The 21,010-nt window shown below is 45.9% G+C and overlaps 1 protein-coding gene across 2 annotated transcripts in view; it reads left to right on the forward strand.

Moving 5' to 3' along the window:
- The first annotated feature begins 4,751 nt into the window (after positions 1 to 4,751).
- Positions 4,752 to 21,010, forward strand: part of cica (capicua transcriptional repressor a) — a 33,982-nt gene continuing 17,723 nt past the window's right edge. The window contains exons 1-3 of one of the 2 annotated variants that reach the window (XM_079175996.1): positions 4,752 to 4,905; positions 8,415 to 12,122; positions 13,990 to 14,257. In XM_079175996.1, coding sequence (XP_079032122.1) covers positions 8,637 to 12,122; positions 13,990 to 14,257 — 3,754 coding nt within the window. In that variant the 5' untranslated portion in view covers positions 4,752 to 4,905; positions 8,415 to 8,636. The remainder of the gene's footprint in view (positions 4,906 to 8,414; positions 12,123 to 13,989; positions 14,258 to 21,010) is intronic. The other variant, XM_079175995.1, reaches the window with a different exon arrangement.

Below are 21,010 nucleotides of genomic sequence, written 5' to 3' on the forward strand. Positions count from 1 at the left end.
AAAAGCATCAAAATGTCTGGTTGTTGCATGCTCAGTTGTCAGACTCAACATTTAAACTGTGACTCAAGTTCTACAGAATTCCAACAGATCAGGACCGTTTCAGAGCAGCATGTGTTTCAGTCTAACGGGGGACCGTGTTAACTGGTGACTCTCAGCCGAATGCGTCCGTGGTTGCTCGTGGTAACTTGCTATATGGTCTGCATAGATAGTAAACACAGATGAGTCTGTATTTGAAATTGATTGAAGGCTTTTTACGAGGACACCTTCATGTCCCGTTTGTGTTTTCAACAGCTGCCGTAACTACAAGAGTCACCACGGTTAACACGGCCGCCCGCTGAACCGAAACGCGGGCGGCGTCTTTGGCCGCAGGCTAATAAAACGTGTTGACTACCACTGGACTGATCAAAAATGCTTGTGATTGTAGCGCCCGTCGTAATCTCAAAAAAGTCAAACCTCTTGAGTCTACGTCACGGTGTCTGACGTTCTGTACATGACCACAGATAACGTAGTTGGAAGCATCCATCGCTGTTACAACGTTATACGTTTCTCCACCAAACACATGTAAATATATCGGGCCACTCACTAATGTATTCTACCCACTCACTAACAGCAGGCGGATCTGGAAAGTCAATTTAATTTGGTTGCATCCGCAGTCTTTGGTGGTTAATGCTTGCACAGCTTTATAAACTCTTGTAGTCTGCATATGCTTTTTACATCATCATGGTTTACAAACAGTGAAAGGGTTTATATAACGTATATTGTAACGTAATTGTGAGTAAGGACGTGCAGGGCTGTCTCTTAGCTAGTCAGGTAATGTAGTAGAAAGATGTCCCAGTTTTGTGGAGGTCAGGGTCAAATAAACACAGGACTTTACCCAGGAGGCCGCTGTTCGTTGACTTATATTCAGGTGGCAACCTCCAGTTCTGCTGACTGAAGCCGATGCTAAAGTGTCTTTAAACTTACATTCTCTCTACTGACCAGCAGGGGGCGACTCCTCCGGTTGCAAAAAGAAATCTGATTGTATAGAAGTCTATCAAAAATGACTCTACTTTTCACTTGATTTATTACCTCAGTAAACATTGTAAACTTGAGATTATGGTCTCAATCTCTAGTTTCACGTCTTCTTCAAATGATGGTCCATTTAGAGTCAAATAGACCATAAAGCAGGTTATGCTTTAGGGCGGGCTTACTGTGATTGACAGGTCGCTGCCCCTACCAGAGCCATATGCAGCGTCTCTATGTCACTCCTCCGCATTCCAAATATTGTAACATTGTATTGTAATATTGATGCCGACGGCAAATTGTTGAACTCGAGGCTTCACAACGTCAGTCCACAAACCAATGGATGACGTCACGATGACTACGTCCACGTCCTATATACATTCTGCGCTTATAATACTTTACTTTTGTCAGGTAACTTTCACACTTAACTAACACCACGAGCATAGGTTACATAACAAAAGCACTTCTTTTACGTAACAAAACACAAGCCGAAACAGGTTCTGCACTGCAGGCGCACTCATCTCTCGTGTTGGAGAACACCGAAACATATGTACATGGTTTGCAGGTGTTTGATGACATTTCTCATAAAAGGGGTCATTATAGTCAGAACTTTTGAAAAGTCGAACTTTGAGTGCGAGGAACAAATTGATGTTGAATCAACCCATGTCTGCCGCAGACAGATGAGGTAGGCCTTCCTATCAATCTCTGAATCCACCGCCTGTCGGCCTGATGACAGATAGGCCTTTAGAGGTGAGGGGCTGTATTTCTGGGGTTCTGGTGAAGCCAGATGATATCCGGGCCAAGACTTCCTTGTCCGGAACGCTTTCAATGCCAAAATCTTGTCCTGTCGCCTACAGATGTATGTGAACACAGAATCTGTTTATAGACGTTATTACTACTTTTAATTGAGTATAACATCTGAGCGAGTCTTCCACCACTGCCGTATTGATAGGCGTAATTCAATAGTACATATCAATTTGGCCCAAGGGATCTCCCTGACAGGAAAAAAGGTTGTTGTTGCTACAACGGATGTGAGGTACGGACACAACCTACTCATCTAACACCACCAAGATATTCTTTTTTTTTTTAAATGACTGGCTATTAGTGACTGCACACTCATCTCAGATTTCATTATTGGCCGCAGGTGCAGGCTGTTAAATCCACTGCACATACACTCAACCTCGAAATGTTGGCCAGGGTGGAGACACGTAGAGCTGGGACTCATCTGGTCCATCTCTCACTCTCCATTTGTTCTTTTTCTCTCTCTCTTTATTTTTAAACACACACTCTTGAATTAGAGAGCGTTAAGAGTGCTGGGTCAGGTACAGAGCAGGGGTCCCTGGAGCTGTTTAGCAGTTAAGTGGCCATAATGCATTGAGTGTAAAGTGACTGGGATTGAGGGGGGGCTTAGCCGCGGCTCTCCGCCTCATTCTTAGAAAGTGCTCAGAGGTGCTAATGCCAGCCGGATTTGTGGCACTCATTCACAAACTGCTTGACTTCTGCAGCTCTCGGTCTACCTCTCTGGCCCATTTCTCTCTGTTTCTGTCTGTCTCTCTTCATCTACCTGTCTTTCAAATCTCTACTCACCGCCTGTCTCTCGTCTGCCTTTTACCACCAAAGCCTCCCTCGTACTTTCATGTCCCCGTCTAACCCTAAAGCTCGCCCGAGGACTTCGATCTCGGGTCTCTTTTAATAATGTCTCTCGGCGGGCGCCTCGCGAAACCAGCCACCCCATGAAAGTTGTTTGCTCGCCACGCTCGCCCTACATTTTACCGAATGCACGCTTGTCTGCTGTGAGTGAGCGCAGTCGGTTAGAGGGGAGACAGACACTGCAGTACTTCACTATCGGGGGTGTGGGAGATGTCTGGAGATCCCACTCACTCTGCACGTGCCTGCTCGTGTTTGCGGTGCATTCTCACAGATGTGTGAGTCACAAGTCGCTCGTGTTACGGTCGTGAAATGTGTACAGTAAATGCAGAAATGCTGTGTGTGTCTGTGCATTCATGTGCAAACTAAATAGCCTACTAATAATAAACCAGTACTGTACTTTTTCGTATGTGCAACAGTGCATGTCTGTATGTTTGCATGCTCAAACAGGTTGTACGGTCTGCACGATATACACAAAAGTGTGTATATATATATATATATATATATATATATATATATATATATATATATATATATATATATATATATATATATATATATATACGTGTGTGTGATTGCACAGGGCTGGGCGCAGTGTGTGTGTGTGTGTGTGTGTGTGCGCACAGCTTATGTAACGCCAAGGCATGTTATAACTCCACTGCGCCTGCTATGTGTGTGTAGGTGCTGGCTTGTACGCGTTCGCCCCGTTGTGTGTGTAACTATGGCAAGTGTACCCGCTCGCCTGTCTGTGCGTTTGCGTGCGTGTGTGTGTGTGCGTGCGTGTGCGTGTGCACGTGTGTGTGAGCGCGTGCCAGGCAGACTGCATTGCCGCAACCAGCCAGCTCTGTATCATCATTGACCAAACTCGCCATCTGTGCCTGTAAGCTATAGAAACAGCGAGTCACACTGCTACACAGCAATCCACACACACCATTAGTGTGTTATGGAATAACAGCGGATTGCCACTGTGTTGTGTTGTGTGTGTGTGTGTGTGTGTGTGTGTGTGTGTGTGTGTGTGTGTGAGAGAGTTAGACACTCATGCGTGTCTAACTCAGCCTGTTTGCATGTTTGTCTCTTGTTCTTCGTCAGTGTGTAACAGCATGTACCTGCTCGTGCACAGTGTGTGCACGCGCAGGGAAGGCCCACAGTGTAAGTGGGTCACTCTCTTAGGACCCATAATCCCATGTTTGGACCAAACTTACTCACTGGGGTTTCACTCTTTCTGTTTGGCCAAGCTGATGGCAACAAGCATTAATGACCTCACCGCAGCATTCGGTCATTGGCCTGCAGACCCCGGGCCTCTCGGCCAATCACACGCTGCTCCGGTGACGTGTAGCCAGCCAGCGGCTGTCCTGATTGGCGGGGGAAGGCGGGACTAAGGGACGCCGTGCTGTGTAGAGCGCCTTATGATTAGCTGGGAGGGAGGGAGAGAGTGAGGGAGTTTGTGAGAGGGATGGAGAGGAAGAAAGCATGATAATTTGGGAGTTGGTGTTCTCTGCGGTTCCCCTGAAACTACACTCAACCTGTGGCTCACGTGGATCATAGTGTAGACGCCGCTGCCATGCATACAAATGAATAGATAGCCCACAGAGAGTTGTCTACTCTTATTAAAGCTGTGATATAAAAGTGTGAGCTGTAGTTATAATACGTGAGACAGCTTGGGACATGACATATTGATCTATATTAAATGTGATAATGTCACGTCAGTCCAACCCGTTTAAAAAAAAAAAAGACAGACACCGTATCCTCGGTCTACGCGCGTTTCCCGTGTTTGTAGACAAATGAAGAGGGGATGAAAAGAAGGAAGAAAGAAAGATCTCAATCCCGTCCTGCGTGCCCGACAAAGTCGCAGACATGCCCACATAGGAGCCCCATTGGCCGCCGCAGCCTCGCTCTCCCAACAGCTGTTCTGTGTTTTCCCACACTGCGATTGGCCGCAGTGCGCCGCCGATCAACTTTACTTTGACGCGGGGCTCCGCCCCTGCTCCCCTTGCGCGGGATCCCATTGGCTACTGTATGCGTTCGTGCCCCGCGATTGGCCGCGCGGGCTGGTTGTCAAGGCTTCGGGGCTTCATTCACCATTTTGCGACTGTAGTGTAGAATGTACAGGGGCAGTAGTTTTTTCCTCCTTTTAAGTTGCTTTGCCGGAGAAACATGAAGCCCCGCTAATTGGCAGCTGCGGACGACCGGCCGACCTGCCCTATTTTACCCGGCGGACTCACCAGAGAACCACACTGGGGTGCTACATTAGCTCGGGTGAGTATAAGCTGCCCACAAATCTGTCTCCTGCAGCACTGCAGTGGGGCTTGTTGTGCTCTCGCCGAGCCGCTACCGCTGTTCTTGTTTACCGTGGCCATAATCAGTATTAGCAGTTGAGCTGTTCACCATATTTTTTCCCGATATGTGGGTAAAGCCCACGGAGAGGAGTGGAGGGCGGATTGTGTGTCTTCTGCGAAAAAAAAAAAAAAAAGGGAGCGGTGCCGATAGACATAGTGAGCTTGAAACTTTTCCACTAGAAATAAATTCAACGCCATAACTGCCGTCGGACTTCCTAGAAACAACTATTATTCCTCCTACGTTGTATCGAAACCTCGAAAAGTCCCTTGTCATTCCCTCCTCCTCTGTCTCTGTTACATATTTTCTTCCTCTTTTTTTCCACGAATCAACGTGGCTGTTTGAATTAACGTGTTTTTGAAGCGGCTCGAGGGCCTTCTCCTTTGGACTAGTTCACACATTGACACTTTCCCCTTCTTTGTATCTCGGTCGCAATAACGCAAATAACGACGAGGGTCACCACAAAGTTATCCGGCTAGTTTTAGCTACCCTTTCAGACGACTGTCACTTTCGGATGGGCCAAAACGGCCGACTTGTGTCCGCTGTTTTGTCGTTGTGTTGTGACCGTGGAGCGGATCGACAAAGTTAACGCGTTCATCTGTTTGGGACCTTTCACGCTGTCACGCAACACGGGGAGTGCGGTCGTATTACACGGTTGTAAGTGGTTAATATGCCCGTTAAACCGGTTATTTCCCGGTGACAGTGAGTTGAGGATTTCCAAGCGGCCTTGTGTCTCTCTCTCTGTGTGTGTGTGTGTGTATGTGTGTGTGTGTGTGTAGTTGAGGCCTGGTCGCTGCACGCCACGGCCTGCTGTGTTGTGGAGTAAAAGCTGGTAGTACTCGCGGTACTACGAGGGCTTGACACATACACGGTACTATCCAGATAAAGCAGAGGTGACGACATCACCTCCTGTAGTTTTGTAACTTGTGCTTTGCACCTTGTGTGGAGAAGTTAGAAGATGTTATCTGCTCCGGTGAATACATTTATACTGGCCTCTCCTTAATAAAGCACTGTAGTGATCCTGTTATACACTTTTAAAGAGGGGCTCTGCAATTGACAAAACTTTTGAATATGCAGTTTGGCGCGGGGTCAGAAATGTACCATTAAAAAAAAAAAAGATTTAGCATCTCCACAGGAGGTTCAAACCATACCTGGCAAATCTTAGATAGTGAATTATAGTGAATGTATGTATGGCAAGGTTGGCAAAAACAATGTGTGGAGGGCATATGCAGTTTCATAGCATAAAGATGATCAAGTTAACACACTTTATATCCAATATTATAATCTTTTGTATTTCGCCTCAGCTGTTATTAGTTTGTCGTAGCCCAGTTGCGGTTTTAAAGGCAGCAGTTCATGTTTTTGTCACCACGCATGTCTCGCGTCAGCTCGATGTCTACCATTTATCTGTGTATAAGAGAAGGTAAACACCGTTTCTGCAAACAAAATATGGCCAAACTCGCCAATCTGCAGGTCGTGTATACCCGATGAGCAGATAACGTTCCGCTTTGATCGCTGCACATGAAACATAGGAGGCCTACTATAGCTCCCATATGGGCTTCCTTGCTCCTTGTTGCACTGCGGGGCGAGTGAGTTGCGTCAGTTTGTCTTTAAGCTGTTATCACCAGGCCCATGACTCTGACACCAGCTGTTGTACACGGTGCACTACTGAGTAAACACACGTAGCATACCTCTATCGTGACCAAGTAAGGCCGGCTGCCAAATTATTTTATGGTAGCTGCTCTACGGCTGTCTGTCCTAAATAGGGATTTGCATAGAGCACAGTGATGGCTATTAGCTCCCTGGCTCTCTGTCTGCACTCCTAACTATCATCACATAGATGTTTGCTGTGTGTGTGTGGCCTTGAGACAGGCGGCACTTATCTCTGAAAATGGATTTCTCTCTAGCCGATATGATGTAGCAGATATTAAGAGGACCTGAATGAATGCGCAGACAAATAGGGAGGCAACAGAAGGGAAAAGAGACGGAGGGGGAAGAGACTGGTTGGAGGATGGATGGAGAGACGGGGACAGACAGGCAGACATGGAAGTTAACAGACAGTCAAACTGTCACTGACAAGTAGCGGTGGATAATAGACATCAATGCAGAACATTTTCACAGTCAATATCGGAGTGAGAATTTTTAAGAGAAGCCGACAGAGCAGTTGTGGGGTGTTTTGATTCTCACTCTTTTACGCTTGTTGTTAACGCAGCACCTTGTACCCGAGGCTAGTCCCGTGCGTATCAGCCACACGGAAAACAAACCAGTTAAATGACAACAGTCTCCTGTTCAACAAGTCGGCAAAATCAATCTGTTTTACTTTCTAAACGGGGGCAGAGCTGTGAATGAGTTCACTGTGGAATGGGAGATATTCTGAATGACTCTGGCATGGCTAGCAGCGATGCTGAACGACTCTGGTGCGGAATGACAATTAATCGTAACAACTCTGCTTCTTCTGGGTGACTGCAGCACAAAATGAGGATAGAGACTTAAGTGGAAGGAGAGGAGAGAAAAGGAGAGATGAAGAGGTAGGAATCAATATCGGAGAGAGAAGACAGTCAGGGGATAAGAATGAAAGTGTAATAGTAGCAAAGCGAGAGAAGGAGGAATAAAGTAACGGGAAGTTAGGTAATGGTCTTCCACAGGAAATGGAGTTTGTAGGGGCGGATTGACTCTGCTTTGAAATACATAGATAAAGGTCGCCACAGAGAGAGAGAGAGAGAGAGAGAGAGAGAAGGAGAGAGAGAGAGAGAGAGAGAGAGGGAGAGAGAGAGAGAGAGAGAGAGAGAGGGAGAGAGAGAGAGAGAGAGAGAGAGAGAAAGAAGGGTTTCAATATGCGAGCAAAGAAGGAATTCCCCCGCCTCTACTGCCCCGGCCAAGAAGTAGTGTGTGTGTGTGTATGAGATAGTGTGTGTGCATGCAGAAAGGCTTGTCTGGGCAAATTGCAAAGTGCTCCTCACTATTTCCATACTGTGTTGTGAGCCTACTTAGTGTTTACCCTACAATATGGCCTCCTGTTTTCAATATGTACCTGGTATGGATGCAGGCCTTGTGTAATGTGAGTAGAACCTGTTATGTAATGAATTAATGTGTAATGAATTTGTAGATGAGTCATTTTCATTACTACTCTAGTACGATGGTGCATCTTTTAGCGCATAATCCTTTTTTTCGAATTAATGTTCATATTTAACTGGTTATTATTTTTTATGATCATTTTTGTGTGATCATAAAGTCCCACTTTGCTTTGCTTTCATTTTGAATTACTTTGATGTCTCTTTAATGTCTTCACAGATGTTTGATTTTGATCCAATCAGTCACTTTTGTACTCAAAGCCATGCAGTTGGTAGCTATCTGTCGTGGTGAATGGGCTTTTTGAATTTCTGAACGTGTTTGCCACATGAGTAACCCACGCTCCCCTGTTCCCTTTCTTTTAGAGTCTCTGGAATAAGGTGGGCAAGTGCCGAAGTCGCGCAACAAAGACAGGACAGGATGAGAGAGAGAGGCCCCGGCAGAGGAGAAGAAATAGAGATAATATAAAAGGAGGTGGAAGAAGGAAAAAAAAAAGCAAGGCAAAACAAGAGAGGAACGCCAAAGAGAATCTCTGGGATAAATAAATAAAAAGACTTGTTTAGAGAAAAGGCAAGCTAGATGAAAAGATGAAGCCGATAAAAAAGCAGGGCCGGCGCTCTCCTCCCTCCACCCGGGCCAAAGGGGGGAAGCGTCGCGGAGCGGACGATGCCCCCGAAGGAGGGGAGAAGAGAGACTCAGATGAGAACAGAGACAGAAGCAGGTCCCCACAAAACCGAACACCCTCCTCCTCGTTTTCTTCTAATTCACAGTCAGAGTCCTCCCAGACAGACCCAATCAGAGCACGGGACACTGCAGAGGGGCAGGGTCTTCACAGAGAAGCGCTGTCAGAAACGACAGTATCACTTGTGATGGATTCTGGGAAGTTTTTGACATCCTCGGATGATAGACCAGGGAGGTCAGCTGTGAGCGGCAGCAGCCACAGTGACAGTGGTGGTAGTAGTTGTAGTAACAGTAGTACACCCAGCGCCAACAACAGCCCAAACCCCGCCTCCAGCCGAAAAACGGCCACCTTCAAGGCCCGCGTTCCCAAGAAGAAGTACACCTCTGAACACTGCTTGTCCGCTCTTGGTAACCATAGCAACCCTTCCTCCAGCACGCCCCCGCCTCTTCCTCTTAGTGGTGGGGTTATTAACCACGGGTCAACAGGTTCAGGAAAAGACATCTGTGTCTCTCACCCTGATGGCAACAGTCAGAGCAGGAGCCTGATTGACAACTTTCACAGCAGGACCACTGGCAGGGAGGGGCCTCAGGACGGCTCCCCAGGACCCCCTACGCTGACGCTGGCAGGGGACAGGGAAAGGCCCGGAGGAGTTGAAGGGGCAAGAGATGCGGAGCGAACGTCGCCCGTCCTCCTACCCCGATGCTCCTCTACAGACACCGCCAGCGAGCACTCAGCTGACCTGGAGGTAGTCGGCGACACACACGCCCTCACACAGATGTCTACACACGCACTACCCAGTCTCCCTGATGCACTGTCTGACGCCCTCGCCAAAGGAATGAAGAATCAGCGTGTCCTCGCTCGACAGCTCAGGGGAAGAAGTGACGAAGAGGGAGAAGGCGAATGCAGGAACGAGGGGGGGATTTCAGACTTGGTGTTTCGGGCTGGAGTGGTGCGTAAGGTCAGCGGTGAATTTGGAAGCCTGGAGGTGCAACTGAATGGTGAGAAGACGCTGTGCCGTTATCCGTATCAACATGACGGCCCCCCAGGGGTGGTGGACATTATCCTAGATGCCCCACCGCCTGGTGTCCATCCAATAGCTATTGGCACCCGTGTCTGCGTACCATTTGGAAATGAGGAGGGCAGCGAGGGTCAGTGGCAGTGGTACCGAGAAGGTGTGGTGACCCAGGTGGACACACACCCTGCTGTGGCCAACCGCTACCGAGTCCTGCTGTCTGAGGAAAGACCTGATTCCGTGAACGAGGAAGAGGATGGCAGAGGAACAGCTGTTGGGACCCAGGCAGTGTGGGTCTCCCGACAAACACTCCGGCTTCTGGTGCCACCTTGGGACCTGGATCTGCCGTCTGGAGGGGGACGGGATGGAGAGGAGGGGGTCAGAGACAAGGAAATGGAACGGGAGGACAGGGAGGAGATAGATGTGGAGCAGGAGGTGTGTCGTTTGAGCCGGGGGATGACACCCGGCGTGGGGTCAGCGTTGGGGAGAGGAATACCCTACCCAGGTATGGTCCCGGTTTCCTCCACATCAGGCCACAACATTACCTCCCCAGTCACCCCAGCCTCAGTCCTCAGCCTGGCTCCAGGTCGAGAGTGGGAAATTGAGAAAGACTTAGAGAGGGAGAGGGACCTCCAGAGAATACAGGAAAGAGAGAGGGATAGAGAGCGAGAAAGGGAGAACAATGCGAAGCAGCAACAGCACCAACAACAGCAGCAACACCACCCATACATGCCACTTACCCCAGAAGAAGACATGGAAGTGTCTCACTTTAACATGCTTCCAATGATCATACCTGGGGCCAAACCAATGGCACTTCCCCAGCACCGCCACATCATCTCTAAGCCCCCACCTGGCTACCTCAATCCCCACCTTTCTGTGGTGCGGGGCATCGGGGTCCCCTCTACTCACCTGGCCTTGAACCCCCACCCCCCTCCTTCACCTGTCCTATTAGGCCTTGACCCAGCAACTGCAGCAGCTGTCATTATCACCCCTCAGCTTCCCCCTCTCCCTCCCATCTCCTCTTCCACCGCATCCTCCTCCAGAGTAGAGAAGGCCCAAGGAGGATGTTCTTCCATTGGAGGAGCTGGTGGTGGCGATGGATCTGGATCAGGTTCAACCTCCTCCTCACGTTCCCGCACCCCATTGACAGCTGCCCAGCAAAAGTACAAGAAGGGAGATGTGGTATGCACGCCAACAGGCATCCGTAAGAAGTTCAATGGGAAGCAGTGGAGGAGGTTGTGCTCCAGGGAAGGCTGCTCAAAAGAGTCCCAGCGCCGAGGATACTGCTCCAGACACCTCTCAATGAGGACCAAGGAGATGGAAGCCAGTGGAGGTAGCCGGGAACGGGGTGGAGCCAGCAGCACAGGGACCCTAACACCGTCTGACCTCCGAATGAGCGGTGGAAGAGCTAGCTCAGAGTTTGACTGGGATGAGACATCGCGCGAAAGCAGCGAGGCCAGCAGCCGTGGAGGAGACTCCCGCCCTCGCCTGGTCCTTCCCTCTCTGCTCCCCCAGGACCTCTCTCGTTTTGACTTTGATGAGTGTGAGGCAGCGACCATGCTGGTCTCTCTGGGGGGCTCCCGCTCAGGCACACCCTCATACTCGCCTATCTCCAATCAGTCGCCATTCTCACCCACCCCATCACCCTCACCCTCTCCGCTCTTTGGCTTTCGCCCTGCCAATTTCAGCCCCATCACTGCTCCTTCCTCACTTACTCCGCGCCGCCATCGCCAGCTTAGCGGCACTAAGATGGGTACACCAGGTGTTGACCGAGAGCGCCACCTGTCGGGGATTGTGCCCACTTTTCAGACCAATCTCACTTTCACAGTCCCCATGAGCCCTAGCAAAAGGAAGCTTGACACCCACCCGCCCCCTCCGCTGCCTACAATCCAGGACTACCAGACCAAACCTGACCAACAACAGCTGGTGGGCATGATGGGAGACCCAATCCTGGGCCACAACCCTGCCGCCTTTAGGGTCCTCTCCCCCCATAGTCAGCCCACAACCCCCTCCTCACTTTCTTTTCCCCGGCCTCGTAGCGCCACCAGCAGGCCACCATCCTCCGCTGCCTCCACTCCTCCGCCCATGCTGGTCTCTCCCACCCCTCCCTCCCCGCTGCCCCTGGAACCATCCCCACGCCGCATTGTGCCGCTCCGTGATTCCCCAGTCATTGTCCGCAACCCAGATGTCCCCCTGGCTAAGTTCTCTGATGGCCCGTTGGGGAGGAGAGAGAGGAGCAGGTCCAGAGAGCACAGCCAGCCCCAACACACAGCTCTCCCAGGCCTCCAGGTCCCCGTTCCTATCAATGGGGCCACCACCAACGGTGCAGTTCTCCTGCGCAACCCTACATCCACCCTTGTCCTGGTCACCTCCAGCTCGGTAAGCTAGTCATTTTGTTCTGTTTTTGTGTAATATGATCACATGCAGCATAGGGATCGGCCATGTCGATAAAGTCTTCATGATATAAAAATATAATTATATATAAAAATATAATAATATAAGAAATGGTAGAGCAAAGTAGTATCTTTTTTTGATCATATAATGTCATATCAACCAACCTTAGTACAAGTGGGTGGCTTTCATGAGCCTGAGGTCCTAAAAAATAAAGAACATCCATTCAATAGTATTATGTATTTTGAGTGATTCCTAAAATTCCTAAAATGCTTTTTGTTGAGTAAGTTGCTGTTGGTAACAGGCGCGGCTGTTGCTCAGAGGTTGTCTTCCAATCGGACGCATCCAATTAATGTCAAAGTGTCCTTGGGCAAGACACTTAACCCCAAATTGCTCCCGAAGGCTGCGCTATATGTGTATGAATAGGTGTGAATGTGAATTTGTTATGTCCTGATGGGCAGGTGGCACCTTGCATGGTAGTCCCTACCGTCAGTGTATGAATGGGTGAATGACGGTCAAATTATGCTGATCTTACAAAAGTGTTACACTGATTCAGAATGTAGTGTTGGCATCCTAACCTGGACGATGTATAATCTCTATAACATGGGTCACTAATAGGCGGACCATGGCGTTCTCGAAAAACAGAAACGTGGTCAGCGAGACCAGAGCCTTTAACCAAGAATGGACAGACTCTTAAATGTTCATTCTTCCCACAGGCAGTTTAAAACCAGTGTGTCTCATATGTTCAGAGACCATGGCGATTATTAAAAGTGGTAATGTGAAGTGCCACTACAAGACAAAGAACAAATCTTTTGAGCAAACGTACCCACTCACATCCGAAATGAAGGTACAAAAAAATATATCTATGAGCCAAATATGATCAGAATCCTAACACATGAATTCACTGTCTAACAATGATGTAAACAGAGAGGAATAGAGCTGAAACAAGTGGTTTAATAACCACAGATGAAGTCCCTGATATGGAGCCAAATCCAGGCCAGGTTTTGGTCATTTGAAAACAAATTTGAAGTTGTGGTCTTGAACTTTGAAAAATACAGCAATGTATTATATTAAGACCTCAAATATCAAAATATATATGAAAGTGAAAAATGAAAATAAATCTTTTATTCAAAAAACTTCCAGAACTGAATCAAAATTATATTCAACCCAAAAAACCTTTTCATTCACTTATTTTTATTTTGAATACATTCCTGTATCTTTCAAAGTTCAAGACCACAACTTGTGATCAAATGATCAAAACTATTGGCCTGGATTTGGCTCTATACCCTGCACACAAATGTATCTTATTAGAAGATGACAAGAATATAATATTGTGGCTTTTTTGGGTGACATCACTTCACACCTGAATGAACTGAATTTAAAGCTGCAGGGCAAAGACAATTCAGTTGAATTTATTTTTCTAAAATGAAGTACTTTATTTTAAGATGCACATTTGTATGTAATTTAATCTTAAATGCATCCCTTATTTGACTTGAAACAAGAGAAGAATATTTATTTATTATTAGATTATAATTCATCCAGTTCAGTTAAAAGACTGACAGTAAATATTGTTGGGATATTATTCAATTGAACTTTCTTTACTTGATCTGACAGTCGGTTGTTGACTACATACAGACAATAATACAACTGTTGGCTAATTCAATATACATGGGACTAAATCATAGCGCAAGTTACTCATTATTGTGATGTTCCGGACCTTTGCATGAGGAAACTCTCTCTAACTGGACCTCGTTGAATTTGAATTGAATACCCCTGCTCTATAATCTTGTCAGTGACTGAGAAACTCCACCTTGAAAGTGAATTCAAACGTCTCCTCTTTGATGTCTCCTCCCAGTCCTTGACTCCAGCCATGGGGGGTCACGCTGCCCTGTCCAGCCCCTCCGCGATGCCCACTTCGTCGGGCTCCATCCTGTCCTCCTCTGGCTCTGGAGGCCGGGAGAGAGAGAGGAAACCCGAGGGACACCAGGACGCCTCCGGCGGGGGGCTGCCTCAGCCGGTAGCCTGTCACCCCACGCCGACCGCCCTGCTGCCGCTCATACTGCCAGCAGAGTCGCCTCACCCTGCTCCGCGCAAGCAAATCATCATGGGACGGCCGGGCACCGGTGAGTAAGGACGGGGAGAGGGAGCGAGGGATCATCCCGGCACTGTGGCTTCGACCTTTGTTCCCGTCAGATACAAAGTCTGCTGAGACACACTTAGTCCGTACTCTATAGTAGGAAGGGATCTGCATGCTGAAGCTTGTGTACTCCAGCCCAGATATTCTTGCTTTCATTATCTCTCTAGAGTTACAGGAGTGTCATCAAGAGTGTTATGGCTATGACTCATACACACTTTACTATGGTTTGCTAGCACTGAAGGAGGAAACCGTATTCAACGGATGTTTGATTTGCCTTCTCAGGACACGTTGACCTTTTTTTGGGAGAGTTTTTATTGACTTACTACTTTATATTATGTCACGTATGTGGCAAATACTGTATTTTCACAAAGATTAGCTTTATTTTAAGTTATAAGATACCATGATTGACAAAGAGAGGGTCAGAAATGTGCCGCTTTGGGCTGCTGTTGTTGTCTAAGAAATACTCTTTCTCCTTAAACAATTGCTTTATCAATGATTCCCTTATAATCAGCCACAGTGGACACAAGGACATTTAGCATACTGGCAACAAAAAAACTAAAGAAAAGCCACAGGTTAATAGATTATATGTTTTTGGGCGTTTTATTGTCCTAAGCTTTTGAGCCAAGCTTCAGTCCTGCATGTAGAGGTATGCGTTCTAGGGATGTAAAGTATGTTTATTTTCCTCATTATCTTCTTAAATCCAACCATCAGGTAAGTCTTTAGAATACGAGGTGTACTGTGAATATCAGGAGTTGCACAGTGTTGTTTAATGGAGGATGAAACGGGGCCGAAGTTACCCTTTTGCGTACCCTCTTTCAGAGCATGTATTTGGGCAAAAATCTGTGTGAATATTTTTTCTCAGCTCTGTGTGCACTCTGCTGGATATAAGAAAATTGGCCACTGAGCAATAGAGGTGTTTGGGTTAATCATATACTGTGTGCTTGTTTCCATGCCAACCTTGCAATATTACAGCCCGAAACTCTGATATGTTACTAATATAGGAACGGGGAAGATGGTTTCCAATTGAAATGCAGGATTTCTCATTTTGTGTCAGTTTAGCTCTGAAAACGGGAAAGTGCAATAAATGTACAGGAGTTTGTAAGTGCAGAGAGATGTTGTCAATACTTTTTATTTTCAGTGTCACAGTTCAAACTGGCATTTGACAAAACAAGAGGTTGTATTTATAAGTCATGTAGACATTTTTCAGTTCATATATTCATTCAGGACAAATTGCATGGTTGCTCATGGTAATATGGCATAAAGGGTTGACTTTTCCTGGTTTTAAAGGCTGCACTACTGCAAAGTTTTCTGCACTTACCAGACTGATCTAGCTATTCCATCATTTGCCTTTACCTGCTTAATCATTTTATCCATATTACTGATGATTATTTGTCAAAAAATCTCTTTTGTCATCTTTATATCCTTCTCGAGGTATTCGGTTAAAAGATATTGTGATATTTGATCTTCTTTCTATGGCTCAGCCCTAAAAACAAATGTCAAAAGTAGCAGATTTCATGCATAAGGATCCTTACATTATTTAACATTTCTTAACCCTTTTCTGATTGAACTGTGATTTCCTGACTCGGCTCAGGCGGTAAAGGTGACTTCAGAGTGAAACCTTTTTTCCTCTTATGCGTGAAGATCAGAAAAGGTTTTGATATATCTCAGCCGTGCAGGCAACCACCCAGACCCGTGGCTCAGTGTGTGTGTGTGTGTGTGTGTGTGTGTAATTCGTGACTCAGTGTGTGTAGTGTCAGAGTTATTGAGTGTGCGTGTGCAGGAGGTGTCACCCTTTTCATATCCGTATTTGTGAGAGAGAGAGAGAGCGAAGGTGTGTTTCACTGAAACCTTTAAGAGGGCGAGAATATTGACATGTCTAGACATGCAAGACTGAGAGCAGGAGTGCAGAGAGCAACAAGGACATTCACACTCCTCCTCTACCACACACACCCACAAACACACACCCACACACACAGACACACACACCCACACACACTCATCTCGCTGTTCCAGACAATCAACAACCTCAGACAGGGCATCAAGGGCAGGTCTGCCGTGATGTGAATGTGTTTCATCACTTGCGGCAGAAAAAAAAAGGAGTAATCGTATTTGCCGGCGCGTTGTCATGGATACACGGTTTCCACCGGTAGAATTAACGCAGTAAAGCGTCGAGGCCCGAGCTGATTACCGGAGCGTGCTTTTTATTCCTCCCTCACATCCCTCGCACTGCTGCTAACTGCCACCTGCCTCTTGGTAGCGTTACGTTTCCTCCGCCATACATTTTTAAAAGCACCCCGAGCCTCAGCGAAGCCCAGAAACAAACGCAGGCAGAAGGCAGTGGAGGCCCCCGTGGCTGAGATCCCTCTAAATATAGCCCGGCTCAAGTGCAGCTGCATTAGCATCACAAGTTTCATTACTGCTCTCTATGAGTACGTCTGCAGCCTTCAGTGAAGAAGAGATAAGTGCTCGGCTGAGGTCCCAGCTCGCTGCACGGCTCAGGAACTGCGTTATTGCTTTTTGCACACACGGGAGAAGTTATTTGGGAAACTCTCCAAGTGGTGGTAATGTTTGTAGTCACATGACAGGTGGATATCTACAGTCGAGTCGCATCATTTTCCCACCTTAAAGACGGCATGAAGACGGCTCGTTCTGTGCAGTGTGTCTCTCTCTGATGTTTTTCACAACTCACCACTGTCGGTGCTTCCCTGGAATATTCACGGCTCGCCTCTTCAGGGTGTCAGCTGGTCCTTTGAAAAGTATTCAGGATCTCAAGTCAGATTTGTTCAGCACCGTAAAGCAAAAGGCCATGCGTTCTGTATTTTTCTCACTCTGATCAAATCTCAGCTAATGTCTGTCTCTCTTTACTTCCACTGTGGCACTTATGTTCATGCTGAAGTATATATATAGTTTTATTTCTATAAAAGGTTCAGCAATTTCCTTAAACAGCTGGGCACTGTATTGTTCAGCCAATGTTACTCAGACAAGAGTTGCATTTGTTAGGGACTATTTTCAACGGTGGATTGATACACATTTGGTGTTCTGGTGGGTAATTACAGCAGTAGTGTGGTGCATGTCAGATTCATTTGAACTACAGTGCCCACTGTTCATTGCAAGAATGTCAAATGTCACTCAGTCCAGCGCTGTTGCCTCGGTGATATGTTTTTTTTATAGTTTTTGACAACAATGGTTCTCTATGGAGCACAGACGGCTTTGGCAAAAACAGATAATACTTGTCTGAGTTCAGTTCATTGTGAGTTTTGGTCTTTTTGTGGAGTTTTTTGACAATGAGAAAGATAGACTATTTAAAAGTGCAGGAATGTTACTGACTACAGATTTATTCTCATTGATTTGGGTTTGATTTCTACCCATACACAGAGATATTTGCTGCAGGCAGAGTTGGAAAGTAAGGCAGGCCAAATAAAAACCACAGCTGTGGGTGGAGGAGTGTTGTTTTTTCACTTCCACTGTTACAATAACACGCAGCAGGTTTACTACAGTCTTCTTGACCCTGTAAACATTTCCTGTTGTCATTCAAATTAGTCACAGAGCTGTCATTTTCCACAGTCAGTTGGAAACGGTCTGTTTCTGCCAGTGTAGTTTCTTTATTTTTGTTATTAATTCAATCTTCAATACGGATTTGTCTGAAAAACAGTCTTAAACTTAGCTTAAACCTTCCAATAACCTGCTATTGTATACTAAGTGACCAAACGAAAGTTTGACATCAGTTTTTGTCTCTGATAGTCGGGCCTAGTCTCCTGATAACATTTAGGTTTCATGAGAATGGAGACAATCCTTTTAAGCAAAGCAAATGGGTTCAGTCCCTAATGTTGGCTGGTCCACACTGCTGATTGTTCCGCCTGGACGTTCCACCTTGACTCAAAGTACTGAAAGAAAGGGATTAGATTTTGGAGGTCAAAGGTCAAGGCCATTGTAGCCTCGTGTCCATACCATTCCCGTGACATCTCAGGAGGGCCGTCAGCGAATTTCTTCAAATTCGCTGACGAATTTAGAATTTGGTGGTCAAAGGTCACTGTGACCGGACTAAACACATTTTTGGCCATAACTCAAGGATTCATATGTTAATCGTGACCATTTCACACAAATGTCTAATTGGATAAAATGATCAAGTGATGACATTTTGGACGTACATGGATGTAAACTGTAACAGGTGGTCTGGTGGGAAGAAGCATTAAACTGGGAGGCAGTAATTATGTGTTTATTTAAAATGATATATATATTGTTAGCTGTATTGTATAATGTTTTAACTGCTAAATATCTGTATCAATATTGACCTTAAAATCAGGTATCACTTTGGCTGTCTTTGAGTTGCAGCGGTATATCTGAATTCATCTAGGACAGGGGTGGCCAACCCGCGGCTCCCGAGCCGCATGCGGCTCTTTGCCCGGTTTCATGCGGCTCTTACGTTCATATCGAAGTTTGTATTTGTGTTTTTTTAATGTGCGTGTTCGCTTCGCTTGAGTTAAATACGGTATTTTCGTCAAACGCGCATGTGCGGCCACAGATTACGTTACTCGTCGACCCATTTAACGCAGAGACGGACTGTTTGAAAGCCCCGCTAGTCACAGATGAGGATGCGGCTGAGTTGGAGATGATCGATCTTTGTGAGGAGGACCAACTCAAACCTGCTTTAAGGGACGGGACCATTGAGTTCTGGAAAAGTGTGCCAATGAAAAAATACCCCAATGTCAAACGGGCTGCGCTTAATATACTGTCAATGTTTGGGTCAACATACGTCTGCGAGTCTGTGTTTTCTACCCTGAAACACGTGAAATCAAAGCATCGATCTGTTCTGACTGACACCCATGTGAAAGAATTGCTTCGAGTGGCAACAACGGAATACAAGCCAGATTTGAAGAGGATTGTTCAAGGCAAGGAATGCCAGAAGTCCCACTAAGTAACATGCATAGTAAAAGAAAAACACTATTGTAAATTATTATATTTTTGTTTGTGGACTTGTTTGTGGTTGAACTGAGAGTTTGTCTGTGTGAGACAGTGTACACAATGTTCATTGTTGAAAATGACTGGCCTGTGGTCTTAGGAGTCCATTTCTGTCATTATCATGTTGGTGTGTGACATTTACAATAAATCTGGCTGAGCAAAGGTATGTGTGTGTGTGAGGAAGGGATAGGGTGATGTTCATGTGTGCCCATGTGTATGATGTGGCTCTTTGCGGTAACACAGTAAAAAATGTGGCTCTTGGTCTCTGACTGGTTGGCCACCCCTGATCTAGGATATATATTCAGATGTACAGCTGCTCATGTGAAATAAACCTCATACTCTCACATGTTCTGCACAGTGAAATGTAGTCACTGCATTTAACTCATCGTAGTATTAGGATAATATTGACTCTTGTATTCTGTTCAGTTCTCAATGTACATGCACAGAAAAAGACATATGGCTTAAAACAGGGACAACAAAACTGAAAGAGGTCAGATATAAATATATATAAAATAAAAAGATCTCTTTTTATATATATATATATATATATATATAAAGAGATCTTTTATGTGCAATTTAAACGTTTGAATAAGACTCACTTCCTCAGCTGAAGTTCCCCATGCAAACAGCAGCATAAATGAAGTATTATTGCAAAGTTCAGAGCACTGCACAGTGATAATAGTCAGGTGACACCAGAATCTGCAAAAGAGAACTTCTTGAACAGCAGGTCCGGGGTCTGTTTACATTTCCTTCATTGTCTAGCTCAGCAGTATCTGGACCTCCATTTTAGATGAGCCATAAGCCGGCGAACGGTTAGCTATAAATAGACCATTTTAATACTTTATTATAAAATTATTAATGGAAACGAAAACTGGACTTTCCAGTGCTGCAGCAGAGTTCAAAGCCAGTTTATTTCCAACAGGCTAGACCTGTATGTGGAATACCGCAGTCAGGGGAGGCTGAAATCTTTAATATGCAATACTTTATAATTATATAATATATATATATATATATATATATATATAGAGAGAGAGAGAGAGAGAGAGAGAGAGAGAGAGAGAGAGAGAGAGAGAGAGAGAGAGAGAGAGAGAGAGAGAGAGAGAGAGAGAGAGAGAGAGAGAGAGAGAGAGAAATGAATGAATGAATGAACGGCTGCTGATAAAACCACTAAATATTGCATTTATTCCCAATGTGGAAATATCCAAACCTGCAGTAGGGGTGACATTAGCAGTAATAGTTGTGATTTTAGAAGTAGTAGTGTTAGTGGTTGTAGTATTAGTATCGGCAGTAGAAGAATGGTAGAAATACAGTAATAGTGGTGGTAGTATTAACAGAAGTAAAGCTTTCGGTGGTATCGTGATGATGTGAACATATTGTGTTATCTGTGTTGTCATAATTAATCATTCTATGGAAATATTCACAATAAACTAACAAATGAAGCTATTGAGGGTTTTGTTTTACACATTGGTGCTGTCTTGTGAAATTCCATGAATCTTCTCTATGAATCTTCTCTCTAAAACAGTCGTTATAGAGATTTGTGTAATAAATTCAACTTGTGCTCTTCTGTAGTCTTTCTTGACTTGAAATGGTTCAGAGTCTGAAGCTCAGCAGCAGTCTAGACAGCGACTGGTCTGGAGTCTCTGTGGATGAAATAACAGGTTCCCTCATCACATCACACCACATGACCCCTCTACTCTCATTATCCTGAGGGATGTTCTCTGTGTGAGTGTGTGTGTTGGAAGGGGGGGGGGGCAGAGTAGGTGGCTGAACACACAACTCC

This window comes from Pholis gunnellus (assembly GCF_910591455.1).
Source record: "Pholis gunnellus genome assembly, chromosome: 16".
Taxonomy (NCBI): Eukaryota; Metazoa; Chordata; class Actinopteri; order Perciformes; family Pholidae; genus Pholis; species Pholis gunnellus.